The following is a 21,284-nucleotide window of genomic DNA, read 5'->3' as shown; positions in this document are numbered from 1 at the left end:
CTTTGGGCTGCAACTCCTGCCAGCGTCAGCAGCACACAGACTTGCTGGCTGGGACCGATGGGAGGAGTGAACCGCATCAGAAGAGGCTTCAGCTGGATCAGGCCAGTGGCATCTTTGAATCTCTCACATCACAGGCAGAAGCAGCAGCTAGCAAAAGCAAGACCCTGCCCCCTCCCTCTCTCGCCAGTCTTCTCGCCCCTCACCCTGCTGGCGCGCCAGCCCTGTCTCTATCACAGGCAAAGCTCATGGGCCCAGCTGGGGACTCCGGATTTCCTCTCTCCATCCCCTTGGCTTTCCCTTGACACTCCCCTCGGCTCCCACCACCCCTTCGCCTGGCATCCGGAAGACACCTTTGCTGCAAAGACCACCGGAGGGCCGGGAAGTCTGCTGGAGCAGGAGCTGCCTCCCTCCCTTGCTCCCTCTTCCTGGAGCAGGTGGGCTCCTGAAGTCGCTTTTGCCCTGGTCTTTGACACTAGATGCACATTCCCACTCCCTCTCTCTCAGACCCTGAAACTCCGCTTGAGGGACATCTTCGGGAAAATAAAAGGCTCAGGAGTAAACCCCCCACAAATCCAGAGTGGAGTCCCTAAGGTGGTTGGATGGTGCCTCCCTCGTACGCCTCCTTCCGGCAACTCCTGCAGCCAAGCTGGTGAAGAAGAGAAGAGTTTGGATTTGATATCCCGCTTTTTACTACCCGAAGGAGTCTCAAAGCGGCTCACATTCTCCTTTCCCTTCCTCCCGCACAACAAACACTCTGTGAGGTGAGTAGGGCTGAGAGACTTCAGAGAAGTGTGACTAGCCCAAGGTCACCCAGCAGCTGCATGTGGAGGAGCGGAGACGCGAACCCGGTTCCCCAGATTACGAGTCTGCCGCTCTTAACCACTACACCACACTGGCTCTTGCTCTGCTTTCCTTTGGACCCCTTCAGCCAGGCCGAGGGGGGGGGTCTTCTCATCCGGGCAGCCCAGGACCTCCGGACACATTGCCCAGGCTTGTGCCCTGAGGAGGTCACTCTGGTGCTGCTGACGCAGCGGTTTGACTTCACCCCCAGAGGCGCACTCCATTGCCTCTCGTGACAGCTGGATGCCCAGAAGAACAAGAAGAATATACGTATATGGAGCCACTCTATTCTTGTTTTTCTTATTAAGTTAAAACTATTTCTAATGTTGCCTTTCAGATTGTGACTTGCCATGAGGTCTCTTGTGCTCGGATCCTGCTTACGGGTTTCCCACAACAGGCATCTGGTTGGCCCCCGTTAGAACAGGATGCTGGACTTGGTGGGCCATGGGCCTCATCCAACAGCAGTCTCTTCTTGAGTAACTCTGCCTCTCTCCTTGGGCACTTTGCCTTTGCCTGTGCTTTATGCACCCTGAAATGTGCCATGGAGTCATAATCTTAAGGACCCTGCATGTTAGCGGTGAGCTGAGCCAACCCAACCAACCAACCCCCCCCCCCCGGTCTCCCCAGGGACCCTCCTCGGACTGGTGCTTCTGCCAGCCTTGTGGCCACATCTCATAAGATTGTAGGGTTGGAAGGGACCCCCAAGGGTCATCTAGGGCAACCCCCTGCAATGTAGGAATCACATTCTTATTACAGCCCATCCCGAGGAGCCTTGGCCAGGGGCAACAGCCCCTCCTGAACCACAGAGGGTGGTGTGGGGCATGGGGCACGGCAGGGGATTTTAGCCCACTGGGTTGCCAAAGAAACTTCCATCCGTGGAGTCAGGAGTGAAGGGGGTGAGGGAGGAACGAGAGCCCCCCTCCCTGCAATGGCCTCTAGACTATGGCTCTGCAAGGGAAGACTTCCCTCTCTCTGTTTTTCTCCCTGTGCCTCTGGACTCTGAGACGGGCCTTTGAAACAAGGCAAGCAGGTTCTGCAAGAGGCTCAGTCCAGGCCAAGCCCCCACCCCAAGCGCTGAGCCTGGTCCCAGTGTTGGCGTCCCTTCTGAAGCAGAGAGAGGCTCGTCCGGTGGGTAACTGGAGGCCAAAGGGGTCAGGACAGGGGAGGGGGGGCCCCTCTTGTGTGGCTCAGGAGGGTTCAGCAGCCGGATCCGAGCAGGATCCGGTTTCCTCCTCCTCCTGTCAGTTCCTTGCTTCAAGTATGTAAACTATCTGTGTTGCAAGCCCCTGCTAACCAGCCCCTACCGCCCCCACCCCCAGGTATGTGGGGTGCTGGTGGGCATCACAACATTCCTTCACTTCCTAGTGCCTCTAAGCCATTAAGAGTCCTACAAAAAACAAACAACCCTGTAGAGGCTTGAAAGCCGCTCTCAGAAGGGAGGCACTTTGGAGCAGGGGGTGGGCGATGGAGAGATGCTCAGGCGGGGTGTGTGTTTTAGGCCACCAACCGCCTCGCAGCTCCCTGCCCCGCCGAGAGAAAAAAGACCTAGTCATTGTTTTACTTCTCTGGGACCCATCTCAGACACTTGCTCTCTCCCACTGCCGTTGCGGGCCATGCCTCTGCCCATGTGCAGAGTGACGGCCCAAGGGCAGGGGCAATATCACCTCAGCTGGACTGGGCAGTCATCTCTGCTGCCGGCGGCTGTGCTTGGTCCCCGGCCCAAAGCAAAAGGCATAATGGAACTCTGCACATGCTTTGACCTAGCAGCAAAAAAAAAAAAAAGCTAATGCAATTCTAGGCTGCATCGAAGAGGTATAGTTTGTCCAGATCAAGTCATGGCACCTCCCCTCTGCCTTGGCCAGACCACGTCTGGAGGGATGTGTCCTGTTCTGGGCACCCCAGTTTAAGAAGGATGTTGACAAGCTGGAAGGTGTGCAGAGGACCAAGGGTCTGGAGACCAGGCCTTAGGTGGAACGCTAGAAGGAGCTGGGGACGTTTAGCCTGGAAAGGAGGAGATACGGGAACCAACACCAAATATCTAAAGAGCTGTCACATGGAGGAGGGAGCAAGCTTGCTTTCTCCTGCTCCAGAGGGTAGGACTCAAACCAGTGGATTGAACTGATTACAAGAAACGTGTTTTGGACTAAACATCCGGGAGAGCTGTCTGATGGTGAGACTTGTTCAACGGTGGAATGGACTCCCTCGGAAGGTGGTGGACTCTCCTTCGCTGGAGGCATTTAAGCAGAGGTTGGGTGGTCATCTGTCAGGGGTGCTTCAGCTGAGATTTCTGCATTGCAGGGGGTTGGACTAGAGGGCCCTGGGGGGGGCACCCTCCAACTCTAGAATTCTGTGTTTCTGCGCAGGGCTTTTTTCCAGTCAAAACTCACAAGAACTCCATTCTGGCCCCTCTCAGGCGGGCACGATTGCCATTCTAAGAGAACAAGGGAGGAGTTCATTGGTGAGTTCTGGCGCCTCTTTCCCCAGAAGAATAGCGCTGGTTCTGTGATTCCCGACAGCCAGGGCAATTAAGACCCTCCACAGACTGCGCCTCCATCTCGCTCCTCATCCGAGGCTCAGGGCTCCTCGACACGGCTTCCTGCCCAGTGTCGGAGCAGCAGGCTGGCTTGGCAAGCGAGCGGCAGTGGGGGAAGCAGGAGAAGTGGGTCTGGCTACCAGGCAGCCCCATCTGCCGCTTCCCTCCTCAAGACCCGGTGCTGCCGCGGAGCCGCTTGGGCATGGCCTGCTCCTTCTCCTCTGCCGCGTGGCTGCCTCGCCCTGTCTTGCCCACCCCTGGGCCTGCCCATCCTTCACGCGCCCCATAAGGCCTTGAAGCAGGAGTCATTGCTTCTGGGCTCTGTGTGGGGCTGGCAGAATCCCTGGATGCATGTGTAGGAGCCCTCTAAGAGGTAGGGAAGGCAGGTGCGTCCCCTACAGGCCACAGGGCTGCCATCACCTGGCCCCCAGCCTTCCTCTCCAGCAGCCACTCTTAGTTTATCTAATAGTTTGGTTTTTTGCATTTATACCCCACCCAAGGTGCCCTTTCCTCCTTGCCCTGATGTAGTTGCCTCGGGGCAGGGACTCGGATTTTTGGTTTCTTGGCATGTGTTCCTCTGCAAAAGGCCATGTATGCTGATGACAAATATTCAGGATTTTTTTATTATTAAGAGAGAGAGAGAGAGAAATATTTGTTGAAATGGCATTGGCCTGTCATTCACCTGAGAATCTCTTTATTCGTTGGCCTGCGAGAGTCTTGCTCCATCTCAGCCCCTGAGGGTTGAGGACTTGAACTAAGAAAGGCAGCTCCCCATTCCCACCCACCATGGCCCCCTCCACCTTCCCCCCCCTTTTTTTGTCTTCCTAATGTAACACTAAAGTCTCAACAAATGAAACTGACCTGTAGAAAATGTAACTTGAAAAAAGAGACTTTGCACATACTTTTGTAAACTAAGAAAGGCAGCTCCACCTTGGCTCCCATCATTCCAGGTGTGTGTGTTGGGGGGGGGGCTACTTGCCTTATTTCTGTTGCAGACACGGTCGGTTGTGTCACTTGCTGCCGCAGCAGTGGTGTGTGTGTGTGTGTGTTGCTGATGCTGCAAAATGTGAGTGATGGAAGTTGCTATCCCTCCCCACTCTCTCTCCCCCCCCCAACCTCCAGCATCCTTCAACACTTTGGGAGACAACCACACTTTCTGAAAACACTGTTATTCATTTGTCTCCAAGGAAAGCTTCGACTACGCTTGTGTAATTAACCCTGTTAAACTGACATTCCTCCGTAAGTACGGCGGGAATACCTGCATTCTGCTGGACACCACAGAGGGGGCCATTTCTGATGGCAGCTGGGAAATTCTTAGCTTGAAAGTCAATAAAAAATATATATTTTTAAAAGAGAAAAGAAATGGGGAGAATGGCAAGGAGCACAAGCTGATATAACTTCCTGGGAGATGGGCCTCTGGTTTGTGGAGAGAGAGAGCCTGGCAAGCTGACGAAAACCATTCTTGTTTCACAGGAGCCTTGGATGCCCCGGGCCTTTATGGGAAAGGAGTTGTGCTTGGTAGGGTTTGTTAGCAGTGCTCTGGCAAAGTAGATTACCTTTCGAGGGGAGGTTAGCAGCGGCGCCCAGATTCAGTCTGTGCCTGCAGCGTGCAAATGAGTGTTACATTTGCCAGGTCCTCCTCTTCGCCGTCCGCTGAGCTGCAGTAAACATGCCTGGCTTAAGATGTGTAAAGTCACCACTGTCTCGTACTTGGACAAGCCTTTGAATGTTTATTTTTTCCGGGCCAGAAAATGGTGGGCACATTGGGGCACTGGCTCGTTTTGAGTGATTTGTTCCACTTCCCAAATCCTGCAAAAGGGAAGATATTTACCGTATTCCTTTTGACCATCCTTACCTGTCTGCTGGGGGACCCAGGTGGCGCTGTGGGTTAAACCACAGAGTCTAGGGCTTGCCGATCAGAAGTTCGGCGGTTCGAATCCCTGCGACGGGGTGAGCTCCTGTTGTTCGGTCCCAGCTCCTGCCCACCTAGCAGTTCGAAAGCACATCAAAGTGCAAGTAGATAAATAGGTATCACTCTGGCGGGAAGGTAAACGGCGTTTCCGTGTGCTGCTCTGGTTCGCCAGAAGTGGCTTAGTTATGCTGGCCACATGACCCGGAAGCTGTCTGCGGACAAACGGCGGCTCCCTTGGCCTATAGAGCGAGATGAGCGCCGCAACCCCAGAGTCGGACACGACTGGACCTAATGGTCAGGGGTCCCTTTACCCTTTACCCTTTACCTTACCTGTCTGCTGACTATTATATGTTTTGATACATTGAGCGAAAGTCTTTGGAAAGGACCTTGAAGGGTGCACTGGTCCAGCGCTTCCCATACCATGAGCTTGGAGTCCTTTACCCCAGAGAACCTAAGAAGAACTCTGCTGGATGAGGCCAAAGGGGGGGCCCATCTAGCCAGGCATCCTGTTCTCACAGTGCCCAACCAGATACAGCAATGATAAACCCATAAGCAGGACCTGAACTCAGCAGCAGCTCTCCCCTCCTGCAGTTTCACAAATGCCATGATGGAAACGCTTGGTGCGACTTTTGTGTACGGTTCTGGGCACCTCACTTTAAAAAGGATATTGTAGATCTGGAAAAGGTCCAGAAAAGGGCAACCAAAATGATTGAGGGAGTGGAGGAGCTCCCATGTGAGGAAAGGTTGCGGCATTTGGGCCTTTTTCGTTTAGAGAAAAGGTGGGTAACGAGAGGCATGATAGAGGTGTATTAAAAATTATGCTTGGTTTGGAGAAAGTGGGTAAAGAAAAGGTTTTCTTCCTCTCTCATAACACTAGAACTCGTGGACATTCAGTGAGGCTGAATGTTGAAAGGTTCAAGGCAGACAAAAGCAAGTCCTTCTTCACGCAGCGCAGAGTTAAACAGGGGTGGCCACCAACTTAGATGGCTTTTGAGGAGGATGAGGCAGATTCATGGCGGATCAGGCTATCAGTGGCTACTAGTTGCGATGGCTCGTTTTCTCCCTCCTCTGTCAAGGTGCCAGTTGCTGGGGGTCCCAAGGGAGGAGAGTTCTGCTCCTGCTTCCAGGCTTTCCCTGGGCACCTGCTTTCCCTACGTTCTTATCCAAAGCAGGACCAAGAGATGCCTTTGCTCGGAAAACCCGCAACGGAGGAGGTTCCACAAGCTGTTCTTTGAGTGATACCAAGCCCTTCCTAAGTCATGAGACACTGAGGTCCAGCTCCAAGGGCCTTCTGGCAGTTCCCTCGCTGTGAGAAGTGAGGTTACAGGGAACCAGGCAGAGGGCCTTCTCGGTGGTGGCACCCTCCCATCAGATGTCAAGGAAATAAGCAACTATCTTACTTTCAAAAGACACCTGAAGGCAGCTCTGTTTAGGGAAGTTTTTAATGTTTAACGCTGTACTGTATTGTGTTTTTAATATTCGATTGGGAGCCGCCCAGAGTGGCTGGGGAAACCCAGCCAGATGGGCGGGGTATAAATAATAAATTATTATTATTATTATTATTATTATTATTATTATTATTATTATTTATACTCTTAATCTCAGGGTTGTGAGTTCAAGCCCCACATTGGGCAAAAAGATTCCTGCATTGCAGCGGCTTGGACTGGATGCAACAAAATAGAAAATTCTTTCCAGTAGCACCTTAGAGACCAACTGAGTTCGTTCTTGGTATGAGCTCATACCAAGAACAAACTCAGTTGGTCTCTAAGGTGCTACTGGAAAGAATTTTCTATTTTGTTTCGACTATGGCAGACCAGCATGGCTACCCACCTGTAACTTGGACTGGATGGTCCTCGCGGTCCCTTGCAACTCTGCAGTTCTGTGAAACCGCCCTTCTGGGGATTTGCAGAAGTCCTGTGAGCCCGGCCCCAGCTGAGCCTAGTCCAGGATCCTGAGGCCTTTGTTGTGCTGACACAGCCCCCGCCGCGCCCTTTGGAGAGGCTCTGCGTGGCTCAGGGCAGGCTCTCCGCTAAGCCCTTCAGCGCTTTCCTTTTAACACCTTGCACCTGTGGGACTTTCATGCTCAGCTGTGCAAACTGAGACGGGGAAGCTCCCGCCATCCGTGCTGCGCAGGCAAAGTGGAGAGGCTGAAAGCTCCTCAGGAACGTCATTCATCCCTCCAAAACTCACTGCTTCGAAATGTCAAACACGGGGAGATGATCAAAGCCGAGGCAGGAAGAAATGAGGGGACCCCGTCCCCTCTGGAGCAGGTAATTGCCCTTTAAAGATCTCTGAGCCTGGCAGATGAAGAGGGGGGCAGCAGAGGGGGGGCACCTCTCTGACTGGCCTCCTTTCCCATGGTGACCAGAAGGCCAGGTGTTGCAGGAGAGGGAGCTAACAGGAGCATACATAGAGCCTTCTGGATCAGGCCGGTGGCCCATCTAGTCCAGGATCCTGTTCTCACAGTGCCCCCCCCCCAGTGCCCCATCTGGGAAACCCAGAAGCAGGAATCAAGGACAAGAGCAACTCTCCCCTCCTGTGGTTTCCAGCAACTGGTACTCAGAAGCTTTGCTGTCTCCCCTTGTGGAGTCTCCCTCCCTCCCTCCCCGCTGTTGCTTCTGGGCTCTGGCAGCCCCATGAGATGCTTCCACTCCGCAGACAACACAGAGTGCCGAGACTGAAAAGAGACCCCAAAGCCAGCTTGTCTAGACCGGCTGCTGTCAAGTTGGGCCCTTCCTGGACCACAGGTGTGGATGACTCCCCACGCCCCACTTCCCCTGAACTTGGCCAGCTCTCTCCTTTGGGCCCCTGCAGCCAGACCCACCCCTGTTGCATTGGTCCCCCCCCCCCGTCACTTGCTGGTAGGGAGCCTGGTCCCTTCTCCTTCAGAGAACCTGCCTGCCTGCCTACCTGTGCCTGTCTCCAAAGGTGGAGCATCAAGCCCAGGCACAAAGCACCTGCTCTCTGCCTCTGGCCACCTTTGCGTGGGGTGCACATGGCAAAGCAGCCACCCCAAACACGGCATCTTCTTCCTCCTCCTCCCACAGCCTGCCCTGCTTGCCTCCACATCCCCAGAGTCCTCTGCTGAACCCTTGTGGAGATGGTGCCCATCTGATGAAACCGGCAGGTAGATCAACCCATTTTCTGGTGGGGCTTAAGGATTCCAGAAGTCCTTGGGCAAGCAGCCCCACCATCCCTTACCACCCTGGGGAGCTGCTGCCTGTCAGTGTGGACAATGCTGGTCAAAGGGAGCCAGTTGGGTCTCTGCCTCTGCCTGCCACCTTGGCCCTGGACCCTTCCGCCCGTGGGTCTTTCCAGCCAGGATGCCAGGTCTCTGCCCTGGAGGCCCTGGGCAATGTCACAAGCCCCAGCCCAGCCCACTTGTCCTCTGTGGCGAGAGCCCCCCACCCCCTGGGTTTCTTCCTGGCAGCTTGGAGGAGGAGCTGCGCCTTCCAGCTGCCAGCAGAGGGGATCTCAGCAGCGTCTGGAGCTGCCTCCTCCTCCTCCTCCTCCTCGTTCCTCCCTTGTACCTCTCAAGATCTTTCCATGTTCTGCTTTGTGTTCCAGTAAGAAATGAAATGGTGAAGTTGCTAATAATGGCTCTAAGAGAAAATATGCTACATCTGTTATGGATAGCAGTACAAAATTAGCTACTCACACCTCTGACACCCAAGATGTCTTCACTTAAAATACCCGTTGGCTTCCTTTACATAACTTGCTGATTATATTTAAAAGAAATACAATTTTGCAATTACTCTTCTTTCTGGTGCGCATCATTTTCTTTTTATGTTTATATATTTCTCCTTCATTAGTGCAGACTGAAGGGTGATTAGATCCCTTCAAACATTTTACAGAGGTTAAACGTTGATTAAGATTTAATTATTACTGTAAATAGCTTGGAATGACATATGGTGCAAAAACCTGACATATGTGCATTTGAATAAATGAAGTGCTATTTCCCAGGATGCACCGGGAACTGTTTAACAGCTTTGCTGAAGGGTTATGTCGCACCTCATGTTAAGACTGCTTGGATGTTATATTTTGTTGGGTTTCTGCAGCTGAAAGCTAAGAACAGTTTTTCCAGTTTTTAAAAACATTGAATATTTTAAATACCTAAATTGTTTTGCACAATTTTTTGCTAATTTGTCTAACTAGGTTAAACATTTTCAAAAGCATTTAGGTTTTCCCATGTTAGGCTCCTAGTATTGTGTCAGGCTCGGCGCTGGAGCCAACACACAGGACTTCCGGCGTATTAAATTGAACTTATAAACTACATAAAATGTGTGGTTGCAAGATAGAAGTGCAAGCGAATCGTTTCTTGAGTGACGTGCTGCAGGACAGGAGGGTGAGATTCCTCCAGATAACAAGAGGTGTGTGGCATTTTTATAGATCCTTGAGAAGCACTTGGAAAACAGAGAGAGAATAATTTGCAGAGATGGAGAGAGGGGGGGGGGAGAGAGAGAGAGAGAGAGAAAGAGAGAGAGAGAGAGCGCACTCAGAGCGTGTTGGGGAAAAGACCCCTGCGATGTCTTCACCCTGCTGTGGAGGCAGCATTGATGCAGTTTTTGAGAACTGTTCTCCAAGAAGTTCAAATACGGGGCATTGTTCTCCTGGGTATTTTTGCAGACCACATCCCACTCGAACGGGGAGGAAAGGGATGCCCCCTCTTCACCTGGCAGACACACCTGTGGGCACGGTCTCAAGGGGCCAGTGCCATCTTGGGCCAAATTAGCAGGTGCGCTGCATCCCAGGCGCATTAGGAACACTCTTGGAACCCTGAGGCTCGGTTTGGGTACCACTTGGCCAAGAAGGTTGACAGACGGGAAAGGGTGATACAGAGAACCTGGCCGTGTCCACCACCCAGGGCGGGGGGACAAATTTAAAAGTGGGGAGAGTGAGATGCAGGTATTAAAAAAAACACAGATATTTCAATGCAAGGCACAGGGGGGGGGGGTTCTCCTAATTTTCTTTCTCCACCTCCCAAGAAAGAATGCTACTCTATCTGACTGGATGATTTATACTTCATTGCTAATCTGCTCCGATGCTTTGAACTTCTTGTAATTTAATCCCGTGGTTTTATCAACCTGCTCTCAGCTGGGAGGTTATACAGATCCCTCCACACCTTGTTTTTGGTTATCTTAAAAAAACAACAACCTGGAATGCTGTCAGTTTTACCTACACTTGATCATCTTCTCCTCTCAGCTCAACATCCTCCTCTGTTGTGCCCTTCCGATGCTCTATTGCTGGAGGGTCTCTGAGACAAATACCACTGTCCAAACCTCTCACGTCACCTCCCAAAACTCAGCCAAACCAAGACAGTGGTCTGTACAGAGTGGCGTTTGTTGCCAGGCCAGGGGAAGGGGTCCTTTTGGCATCCAGGGAGGTGACAGAGGCGGCCTAGTCCTGCGCAGCTGCCTCCTCGTGTTATTTGCTGAGGAGCTGCTGTCTTGCAAGGGGCTCTGCTATAATCCGGGTCTCGGGGAAAGCGTGCTGATAGTCCCAGATGGGAGGTTCAAATGGGCCATCTGCTCCTAGAAAGTCGCTGCGTAATTAGTTTTCCTGCAACTGGCGGAGGCTTTTTCACCACAGAGTCAATGATGTCTAAGCTGGGCTTGCCTCTCATGTTCCTCGCTTGAGGGTTGATGTGCCCACTTCTGGTCTCCTTCGCCAACCTTGGAGTGAGAGTTGTTCTTCCCTTGCTTGCCCTGAATTCGCCAAGGAGCTGAGGGTTGCTTGAAGTCCTGGCTTCCACGTGTCTCAAATGCCTGTCTCCATCTACTCTCAGCCCACAGGACCAGGGTGGGACAGTCCCTTGTAGCAGCCCGCCTTGGGGGCACCTGCTGGCAGCCAGCTCCGAGCATGAGAAGGGCTTGCTGCACTGGGCACCACCAGTCAGGGACCGGCTGGATGAGGAGGAATGCTGGGAGGTTCCAGCCGGGGAACCCGCTAGGGAACCCTCAGAGCTCAGAGCCAGGGTGGTCATGCTGGGACACGGAGGACAGGCCACAGGAGGAAGCAGGGCAGAACGGTTGGGCGCTGAACAAGCAACAGGCTAGAGCGAGAGAGAGGAAGAAGAGGCAGAAAGCACTGCAGACACAGGGCAGGCAGCTGAGGAGGAGGTGGAGGCTGAGGCAGCAACAGATTCACAGTTGCTGGGCAGCCCTACTGTATTCAGACTGGAGACACTAAATGCCCAACATCTGGTTGACGCCACTTGGGTCTCTGCCACACCTGGCAGCCCTCCTCCCCAATGGCTCTGCTCTGCCCCATGGCTGGAGGCAGCCGTGCTTCCGAATGCCATGGGACGGACAGGGCTCTTGCGATCAGGTCCCGGTTGCAGGGTCCCCACAGGCACCTGTGGCCAGTTACAAGGAAGGAGATTCCGACTCAACATCAGGAAAAACTTTCCGACAGTAAGAGCCATTCAGCAGTGGGGTGGAAGGTGGTGGACTCTCCTTCCTTGGAGGTTTTCAAGCAGAGGTTGGATGGCCACACGCCATGGATGCTTCACTTGAGATTTCTGCCTTGCAGGGGGTTGGACTAGATGACTCTCGGGGGCCCTTGTGACTCTAGGATTCCGCGTTCGTGTTGGCCACTGTGAGAACAGGATGCTGGGCTGGATGGGCCCTTGGCCTGATCCAGCAGCCTCTCTTCATGTTCCTGTGTGCTGATCTGCTCCTCCAGACCTGCCTGTTTTTTTTCTCCCCCTTTGGCAGATTGAGACGTCGCGCCTGGAGCCCGAAATCGCCCGGGCCACCACCAGCGAGACCCTTGTCTACAACAAAGGATTGTAAGCAGAAGCGGAGACTGAGAGGCGTGGAAAGGAGAGCGAGGAAGAGGAGGAGGAAGGGAGGATGACTTAAGACAGTAGAAGGAAAGAGCTGGAGAACCTCGTAGCATCTTCCCACCGTCAAGAGCCAAGCGTAAATTAACACTTTCAGAGACCCGGCATCTCACGTCGGTTGAAAAGATTAATATTTAAAGTTTTAAATTAGCGACAGTAACAGCACAAAGGAAGGAGCGCCAGGGAGGGGAGGGAAGGAGCCGAGAGCCAACATCCTGAATCCGCAGCAGAGCCGTGCGGAGGGGATTGTCGTGGCCCCTTTCCGTGGCTCCGCTCGGCCCTCGTGCCAACGTCGACCGCTCTTCTCCCCTCCCAGCCTGAGGAGCTCAGCCTCCTCCGCTCCGTTTGGTTCTGCACAGCAATCAGCCCCCGGCGCATGACTTAGAAGAATTAGGTAGGTAGGGCGTCTTGATAATCGTATTCTTTCGATTCAGTGTCACTCTTGCACCAGTCGATGTGCACAGAATCAATCTTAGATCCGCAGCACTCGCTTTGATTCTAAACAAATAACGCGGCCAAGGTCGTAGCCGACATGCAGCCCCCACGTCCCCCACCCACCCTCCCCCAGTGGCCTGAGGACTGCCTCAACACTCCACCACATACGTGTCTCTCTCCAGTGGGCGAGCTCGCAAGTTAAAGTCGCCCTGCTCTAATTGCAGCCGTCACTTGGTTGGTCGGAATGTGTGAAGCTCCTGTGGTGGGTCTCCGGATCGTGGCCTCTTCTCACCCTCCGGTAGGAGGTAGCAAAAAGCGCTGTTTGCAGGTGGCACTCTGCCTATCATGGGATGGGGGGAGCTTTCCGGCTGGCTGCCAACTCCCTGCCCAGCCTCTTGGGTGCCTGGTGTGCTGCCATCGTGCAGGGCTGTGCCTACACAATGAGCTCGTCCAGCCTTCTTCCCCACTTGGCAGCGGTGGAGGGGCTGGGGGGGGGGGGCTGCTCAACCGCTGTCACTCCCTCTCTCCCCACCAGTGCCTCCCTGCTTCCCCTGCTGCTTCAGCCCCAGATGCCCCGTGCAGTGCCATAAAGGGAGGGCAGGCAGGGGGAAAGGCAGGGCAGATGTTCTTCCAGAGGCAGGAGGGAAGGGTAGGTGGCAGCTGTCAGCAGGGAGGGTCACTGGGCGGCCCAGAGGAGGAGGCAAACTGCAAACAGGGTTCTCTGCTGGAGAAGGAAACAAACTCGGCTGGAATAATGCCATTGGTTTCATAAACCCTAGTGAAGAACTTTCTGGAGGTGAAACAAAATAGGAAATTCTTTCCAGTAGCACCTTAGAGACCAACTGAGTTTGTTCTTGGTACAAACTCAGTTGGTCTCTAAGGTGCTACTGGAAAGAATTTCCTATTTTGTTTCGACTATGGCAGACCAACACGGCTACCCACCTGTTTCTGGAGGTGAGCATTGTTTGACAGTGGAACAGACTCCCTTGGGCGCTCCTTCCTTGGAGGTTTCTAAGCAGGGGTTCTGAGATTCCTGCATTGCAGGGAGTTGGACTAGTTGAGCCTTGAGGTCCCTCCCAACTCTACAATTCTATGATTCTAATGTGGCGGAACTAAGCCCAGGGTTTCCATTGGCAGGGCTCTGTAGATTTGCACCACCAGAGAGAACCTTGTGACCACAGGCACAGGGGTGCCAGTCTGCAGGCCGCAAGCGGTGGAGGGGTCTACCCCTCCTGGTGCATTTCATTCCCAAGCTGCAGTGCCTGCTTTGACCCCTGGAAAGGGTTGGGAAGCAGGGAGGAAACATGAAAGTGGAAGGAAGGAAGGATGGATGGACTGCTGCTCTTGCTGCTCGCCTTCAGGACTCTGCATTAGAGGAAGAGGGAAATATTAGATTTTGCACATGGAAGAGAGAGGCAGCGCACACAGCCCTGTGGGTGTGCGCACTCTGTGCTGAGTGGTTGCCTGGGGGGGGGGCAGGTCACCCAACCCTTGCCAGGGACCTCCTCTGCTGATGTGCAGCCACTTCCCTCGCTCTTCCTAGATTCCTTGAATCAGTTACAGGTGGGTAGCCGTGTTGGTCTGCCATAGTCGAAACAAAATAGGAAACAAAATAGGAAATTCTTTCCAGTAGCACCTTAGAGACCAACTGAGTTTGTTCTTGGTATGAGCTTTCGTGTGCATGCACACTTCTTCAGATACCACTCATACCAAGAACAAACTCAGTTGGTCTCTAAGGTGCTACTGGAAAGAATTTCCTATTTTGTTTCCTATTTTGTTTAGATTCCTTGAAGTTTGACCCCCATGCCTGGTTCCTAGGAGGAAGGAAGGAAGAAGGGGCACCCACATCCCCTCTATGGGGTTGGGCCAGATGGCCCTGAGGTTCCCTTCCAACTCTGCACCCCTGTGACTCTCTCTCTCTATCCTCTTCACCATGTGCCTCACAGGTGAACACCGCGAGGCGCTAGTCTGGGAGTGAAACGGATCAGGGGGTCTCTTTCGGATTCCTTGTTCCGAAAGCATTAAGAGGGTCAGATTGCTTGGCTTCTGGGGAAGCAGCCACCTTTCATCAGAGATGTCAGCAATTTCTGGGAGCCTCAGTCTCAGGTGACTAAAAGAGGGTCGTGGGATGTGAGTCATGCAGAGGACGGTGCACAGATCCTCCTCAAAATAGCGCACTTTTACAAAGAGTAGTCTACCCTTTCCTGTGTATGTCTGCAGCTCTGGCTTTAGAAGTGAGCCTGCAGCAGCTGAGAATCCTGCCTGTGGGTTTGGCCACTGTGAGAACAGGAGGCTGGACTAGGTGGGCCTTTGGCCTGATCCTGCAGACTCTTCATAGGCTCCTTCGTAACGCAATAAAATTCAAAACAATTACAATTAGCTGCACATTTATTCAAAATCTAATTTAAACTACTTAGTTTAATTAATTCAGCAAAGCAGATGAACTTGATTCAGTGATACCAGCTTTTCAAGCCTCATCATCGTTCACACTCCAGTGCCCCCATTCTGGCCCCCTTACCTCTTAGCACCCCCCCCCAAGGCATCCCACTGTGCCCCAGGAGGTAGGAGCACCCATTTTGGGGTTGAAAAGCAGGGAATCCTAGAATGGTGGAGTTGGAAGGGACCCCAAGGGACATCTAGTCCAACCCCCTGCAATGCAGGCATCACAGATACGTGGGTTTTTGTCCTAGGCAAATCCCCTGCTGCCCTCCCAGCCTGCCTGCCTTACCTCCCTCCCTCGTGCATCCAGGAGGGATCTGCCTTCCACTGAATGAGGCCGTTGGTCCCTTGAGCTCAGAGTTGCCTGCTCTGCACTGACTGCCAGGGGCTCCCCAGGGGATCAGACTGGGTGTGTCTTTTTCCAGTAGGGATTGGAGCCAGGACCTGCATGCCACGCAGAGCCCTGCTGCTGAGCTACACAGTCCCTTCCTGTCTCAGGCACTTCTTGAAAGCGGCACCTGTGAATCCTGTGGCTCTTTGAGTCGGAAGGGACCCCTAAGGGTCATGTGGCCCAGCCCCCTGCAGTGCGGGAATCTCAGCAAAAGCACCCCTGGTGCTCTAGGCCTAGGCTGGCTCCGCCTTTGTCCCGATAAGTGTTTTCTGCTGTCGAGTAGCCCCCTTTTCCCTGCTGGACCCCTTGGCCAGAGGAGGCCCTGATCCTGCCTCACCCAACCCCCTTCCTGCGTTCATGGGCCAGGGCCAGGGGCTGTTTCACTCCCCTTCCCTCTTGGAGAGCGAGCAAGTGTCTGCTTCCCTCCGCCGGGGCACCAAGCGAAGCCTGAGCAAAAGGCCACAACGGTCCACCTAAAGGCTAATTAATTTTCCCGTCTCCCCAAAGGTACAAAGGGGAGCCTGTGATCTTGGGACGGCGTCGGCGGCGTTTGGTGTTTTATCATTTCCCATAATTGGGGAGGGGGAGGAGCCCCCGCCAGGGTGGGTTGCTCACCTCCGCAGCCCGTAATAATGAGATGATCATCCCTCGTAGCTTTTAATTAGAACCGAGCAGCTAATTGATTTCTTGGGTATGTTAATTAAGAAATAATGAGGACGGCATTGCAGCAGGAAGAGGCGGCAAAGGGTTGGGTGTTGGGTGGACGAGGAGGAGGAGGAGGGGGCCTGCGAGGGTCTCGGGGGTGTCCCAAAAACCTTTGCCATTCCAGCTTAAGTGAGTTGGTTTTGCCAAATTGCAAGGAAGGAGATTCCGACTAAACACCAGGAAGAACTTCCTGAGGGCAAGAGCTGCTTGACTGTGGGGCAGGCTCCCTCAGAAGGAGGTTGGGTGGCCACCTGCCAGGGATGCTTTTGCTGAGATTCCTGCATTGCAGGCGGGGGGTTGGACTAGAGGATCCTTGGGGGTCCCTTCCAACTCTATGATTCTATGGGAGGAGAGTCCAACTAAGCAGTAGGAAGAACTTTCTGACGGTAAAAGCCGTTCAGCAGTGGAGCAGACCCGCCTTGGAAGATGGTGGACTCTCCTTCGGTAGAGACTAGACGGCCCTTGGAACACCCCCCCCCCCCAAACTCTACTGCTCCTTGATTCCATTATCCACTTCCAGTGGGAGATCTGTGGGGAGAGGCTTCCCCTCTTGCCCACACTCCCTCCCACGAAGGCACTGGGGTGAGGGGAGGTTGACCTTCAGCCTGTTCTCTTTGGAGGCTGTGCGTGCGCAGGATGTGTGCAGAGAAGCCAGCCCTCTCCCCAGCCAGAATATCTGCCTGCCTGCCTGCCCCCTCTGGGGGGAGGCCCAGGGCAGGCTCCCCGTGGCTGACTTCCTGGCATCTTGCAGGGGACCTGTGTGCCCTCACAGGAGCCCAAGGGTGGGGTGGAGGCCAGCCTGCAGGAATGGTGTTGAGCATCATGCACGCCCCCTTCTGCTATGGAAGCAGCGGAGGGGACACACCCCGGAGGAATTCCTTTCCTTGACCCATTCAGGTATCATTTGGCATGGAAGCAAAATGTAACCTTTTCGTTTGAAAGAAACAAAAACCCATTTATCGTGGGATTGCATGAAAAAGGGGAGCCAAGAGGCAGCCCCAGAATGCCTGTGTAAGTTCTGACTGCCCCCCCCCCCCGCAAAGGGCCATTAATCTCAGGGTTACGCAGGAGCCACGGATCCAGAATCAGGTGGGGGTGGGTGGGTGGGAGGGAGGGAGGGACAAGTTCTTTCTTTGTTTCCCACCCATTGAATTCTTTTCCTGGGAGCTCATCACGAAGCTGTATGCCAGAGAGTTTGGGGTGGGGGCATCTCAATCACCTCCCCACCCCACTGCACATGAACCCATGCCACCCTTGGCTTGTGGCCCTTTTCCTGCATTGCCCATTCCCAGCCACAATGTTCTCAGGAACATGGTGCATGGGTGCTGGCAGCCCTTTGGGAGCAGCCCATGCGCAGGAGAGCCCAGCCATCAAGGGAGCGGCCTGCCTCGCTGCCTGCAGACACTGGCCAGGCAGGCCCCACCTACGTCAGAGGGGACGCACTGGGGGCCTGGCTGGGCTCCGGACTGGCCTGGTCGGACTGCAGCTCCCCAAGAGGCTTGGCTGGCCAGGCAGGGGCTGCGGGCAGAGTTCAGGGCAGCACTTGCGCCCAGGGCCTGAGCCCCCCTGGGCCTTGGCACCCAGGTTCCTTCTGGGGGGCCTTAGGTGGTCCTTGGCGCCTAGATTTGATGCACCTTATCGCTCTGTCAAACTGCAAATTGTAACTCGGAGGAGGCCGAGGCTGAGGAGGCGCTTCTCTTCCTCGTCCTGCTCTGAACTCACTCGTCTTCCAGCGACTACGATCACCTGTCGGAGCGCAGATACCTCTGTCAATGCCAATCCACTTGGACGTGTGCACAGTTTCTTTTTAACTTTCTCAATAGATTTATTGACCCTGACACTTTATGTAACACTTCTAAATGTCTGGAATAAAAATGTTGCAGCTAAGTGGCTCCTCTCCTGGTTGGTCTGTAGCTCTTTGCCCGTGGGTTGTGTGTGTGTGTGATGTGCCCACCTGGGCCAAAGTGGCCAGGTAAGTGCCTCTGGGAGGGGGCGGAAGCAATGGCTGCTCCCCCCACCCCACGCCTTCGGCCGCTGACCTAGATGGTTTTTCAAAGAGGCCAATGAGAGAAATTCACGGAGGAGACGGCTGTCGATGCCCACTAGCCAGGATGGCTACGCTCAGTGCCAGTTGCTGGAAACCACCCAAAGGGAGAGGCCTCTTGTGCTCAGATTTGCTTACAGGCCTCTCATGGGAAGCATCTGGGTGGCCACGGTGAGAACAGGAGGCTGGGTGATTTGGGGCCCCCTTGGCCTGATCCAGCAGGTTTGTCTCTATGCTCTGAGATTCATTTTTCCTCACCTGCAGGCAGGACCACCTCTGGCCTGCTGCTCACCTGCAGGGCCCTCCTCTCAGGCTGCGGTGAAGGCCAATCCCTGCCACTCAGCGGCTCCGCTGAGATTCCCAGCCCACGTACAGAGTGTCACCTGCCTTTTATCAGTCATTCAAGGGCACTTCCCGGCACGGCGGAAGGCAAATTGTTTTGAGGCAGCCTCGGCCTGGACATTCAATCCCTGGCGCAGGTGTGAAGCCCGCCTCAACCATAAAGCCCTCTGCATACCTACCATACCTGCAGAGCGCCAGCTGTTCCTGCAGGGGGGGGCGAGGCCTCTCTTCTGCCTGGTGAGTGGCAGGAGCATTAGACCGCTGGCCTTGAAAGAGGGAGTCCGGGGAGTGCAGTGGAGGAGGGAGAGCTGTCATCCCTGCTCCACGATGGGGGATCTGTGTCAGTAAGCTGGCTGTGTTGTCACCAGGCACAATGGAGGAGGGGCCACGGATGAGCTCACCTTCCCTGAGGTCAGAGGTGGGGGGCGCATGACACCCACCCACTACCTCCGCTGAGTGGCAGGGCTCAACAGGCCGGAGGAGGCCATGCAGAGGCAGCTGCCTGCTTTTAGAGAAAGGCACAGAGGCTCCTCTCAGGTCCCTGACGCTCCCCTGGGAATGGATCCCTCGCCTTCCAAGTTCCAGCCTCAAACAGGAGGAGAGCGCCAGGGCCTGGTCCTCGTGCTCCGCGCCTTCCCCAAATGTCTCCTGCTTGCATGCTGCAGCTTGTAAGAACATAAGGAGAGCCTGCTGGATCTAATAATAATAAAATAATAATAATAATAATAATAATAATAATAATAATAATAATAATAATAATAATAATAATAATAATAATAATAATAATAATAATTTATTATTTGTGCCCCAGCCACTGTGGGCGGCTTCCAACAGATTAAAAATACATTAAAACATCAATCATTAAAAACTTCCCTAAACAGGGCTGCCTTCAGATGTCTTCTAAATGTCAGTCAGTTGCTTTTTTCTTTGAAATCTGCTGGGAGGGCGTTCCACAGCGCGGGCACCACTACCGAGAAGGCCCTCTGCCTGGTTCCCTGTAACTTTGCTTCTTGCAGTGAGGGAACCGCCAGAAGGCCCTTGGGAGAGGGACCCCGGTGTCCGGGGTGGAGACGCTCCTTCAGGTCTACTGGGCCAAGGCCGTTTAGGGGTTTAAAAAAAAAAAAAAGTGAGCATCAACACTTTGAATTGTGCCCGGAAACGTAATCCAGCCTCCTGTTCCCACAGTGGCCAACCAGTTGCCCAAATGAGAAGCCCTCAAACAGGACACAACACAAGAGCAGCCCTCTTCTCTCCTCCTGCAATTTCCAGCAAGTGGCATTCAGAAGCATCACTGCCTCTGGCCGTGGAGACAGAGCAGAGCCGTCATGGCCAGCGGCCGTCGATAGCCCTCTCGTCCTCTTTTAAAGCCAACTAAGCCATCATTGCCTCCTGTGGCAGGGAGTTCCACAGTTCCAACCAAGCTGGCTTGGTCTTGTCCACAGAATGGAAGATGGCAGGATCCCCGAGGGCGTGATCTACAGGGAGCTGGCTCCAGCCACCAGGTCCATTGGCCAGCCAACTGTGCGTCACAAAGACGTCTGCAAACAGGGGCGACAACTTGAATAAAATACGGGGGGGCTGGTAAGTCCTGCCCCACATAATCACATGGCAGGGTGCACCCTCACCATTTGAATGGCCTAGCCCCCTCAAATATTTTATTGGGGGGCCAAAGGGAGCTTGGTCCCTAGGAGTTGGATCCTACGTCTGCAAACGAGACATGGAGGCTGGCAACATCAACTGCACCCTGTGGAAATCCCTTGCAGACGACCGCAGTCCCTGGAGACAGGCAGGCGGGTTTTGCATCCACAGCAGTGAGAAGAGGAGAAATGACCGCTGGGAGGAGCGCAGAGACAAGAAACGCCCTGGCGGATCTGCAGCAGCACAACCGGGCGCCCTCACCAGCCCCAGCTGCAACAACACATGTCTCTCCTGTATTGGTCTCTACAGTCACAGCAGGCGCTGCAACCTGCCACACTTCACCCCCCAAGACCCCCTCCTCCATTGTCTCCAGAGACAGACGGGTGCCATCCTGGCATGCTGTGCGAGGGAGTTCCATGGTCTAACTAGCTCTCTGCTGCCTTGCAGAAGGCACAAGGGAGGGGGCTCTGCTCCCTCTGCCCACCCACACCTGAATTGGGTGGGGTGATTCACTGAGGGAGGGGGGTTGGTTGGCAGGGGAGCAGAGAAGATGGCTTTGGATTCCCCTCCCCAAGCTGCTTCTGCTCAGATCCTAAAGCCGGCCGCCTCATGCACAAGCACCGCTGCCAGGGCCTTGGCAAGACCTCCAGGCTGTCTCAGGGGGGGCCTTGTTCTGCAACCGGAGCCCGACTCCTCCTATCGCCTCCCAGAGATTTACTGTCTCAGGGGATTTCCTGCAAAAAGGAAAAACACCCAGGTTGAAAGGGGTTCCTTTGCACCTTTGCAAGCTGCTGCGCTTCGTGCTCCCCTTCCAAAAAGCAAGGCTTCTGGCCTGGGGGGCTGCAGGGAGGCTTTGTGCCAAAGCTGCCTCAGGCTCTTCAGCTGGGTCTCTCCAGGGCTTGGCCCTTGCCCTGGCCTGAGGCCATGCTGGATCCTATTCTCAGCTCAACCAGGAGGACACATGCCCAGGTCCCACCCCATGAAACCCAGGCTGGCCAGACAAACACGTCCCTTTCTCTCAGGAGAACAGTCTCTCGCTGCTTACTCCCCTTGACACGGGGGTCTTCAGCTGCTGGTCCTCAACAGCACACTGGAAGGAAGGAAGGAAGGAAGGGGCCCCCCAAATGCAGTTTGGGGTCAAAGTGGCCACCCACGTTTGAA

At 54.2% G+C, this 21,284-nt stretch overlaps 1 protein-coding gene across 4 annotated transcripts in view; it reads left to right on the top strand.

Annotated features, from left to right (window-relative positions):
* The window catches only part of SFXN5 (sideroflexin 5), an 82,412-nt gene extending 69,724 nt beyond the window's left edge, over window positions 1–12,688 (top strand). For all 4 annotated transcript variants that reach the window (XM_033161144.1, XM_033161143.1, XM_033161145.1 and 1 more), the window contains one exon: window positions 12,002–12,688. In XM_033161144.1, coding sequence (XP_033017035.1) covers window positions 12,002–12,079 — 78 coding nt within the window. In that variant the 3' untranslated portion in view covers window positions 12,080–12,688. The remainder of the gene's footprint in view (window positions 1–12,001) is intronic.
* Window positions 12,689–21,284: the final 8,596 nt, after the last annotated feature.

This window comes from Lacerta agilis, chromosome 9, assembly GCF_009819535.1.
Source record: "Lacerta agilis isolate rLacAgi1 chromosome 9, rLacAgi1.pri, whole genome shotgun sequence".
Lineage (NCBI taxonomy): Eukaryota > Metazoa > Chordata > Lepidosauria > Squamata > Lacertidae > Lacerta > Lacerta agilis.
The sequence above is the reverse complement of the archived record's forward strand: the minus strand, read 5'-3'. Positions and strand labels throughout refer to the sequence as shown.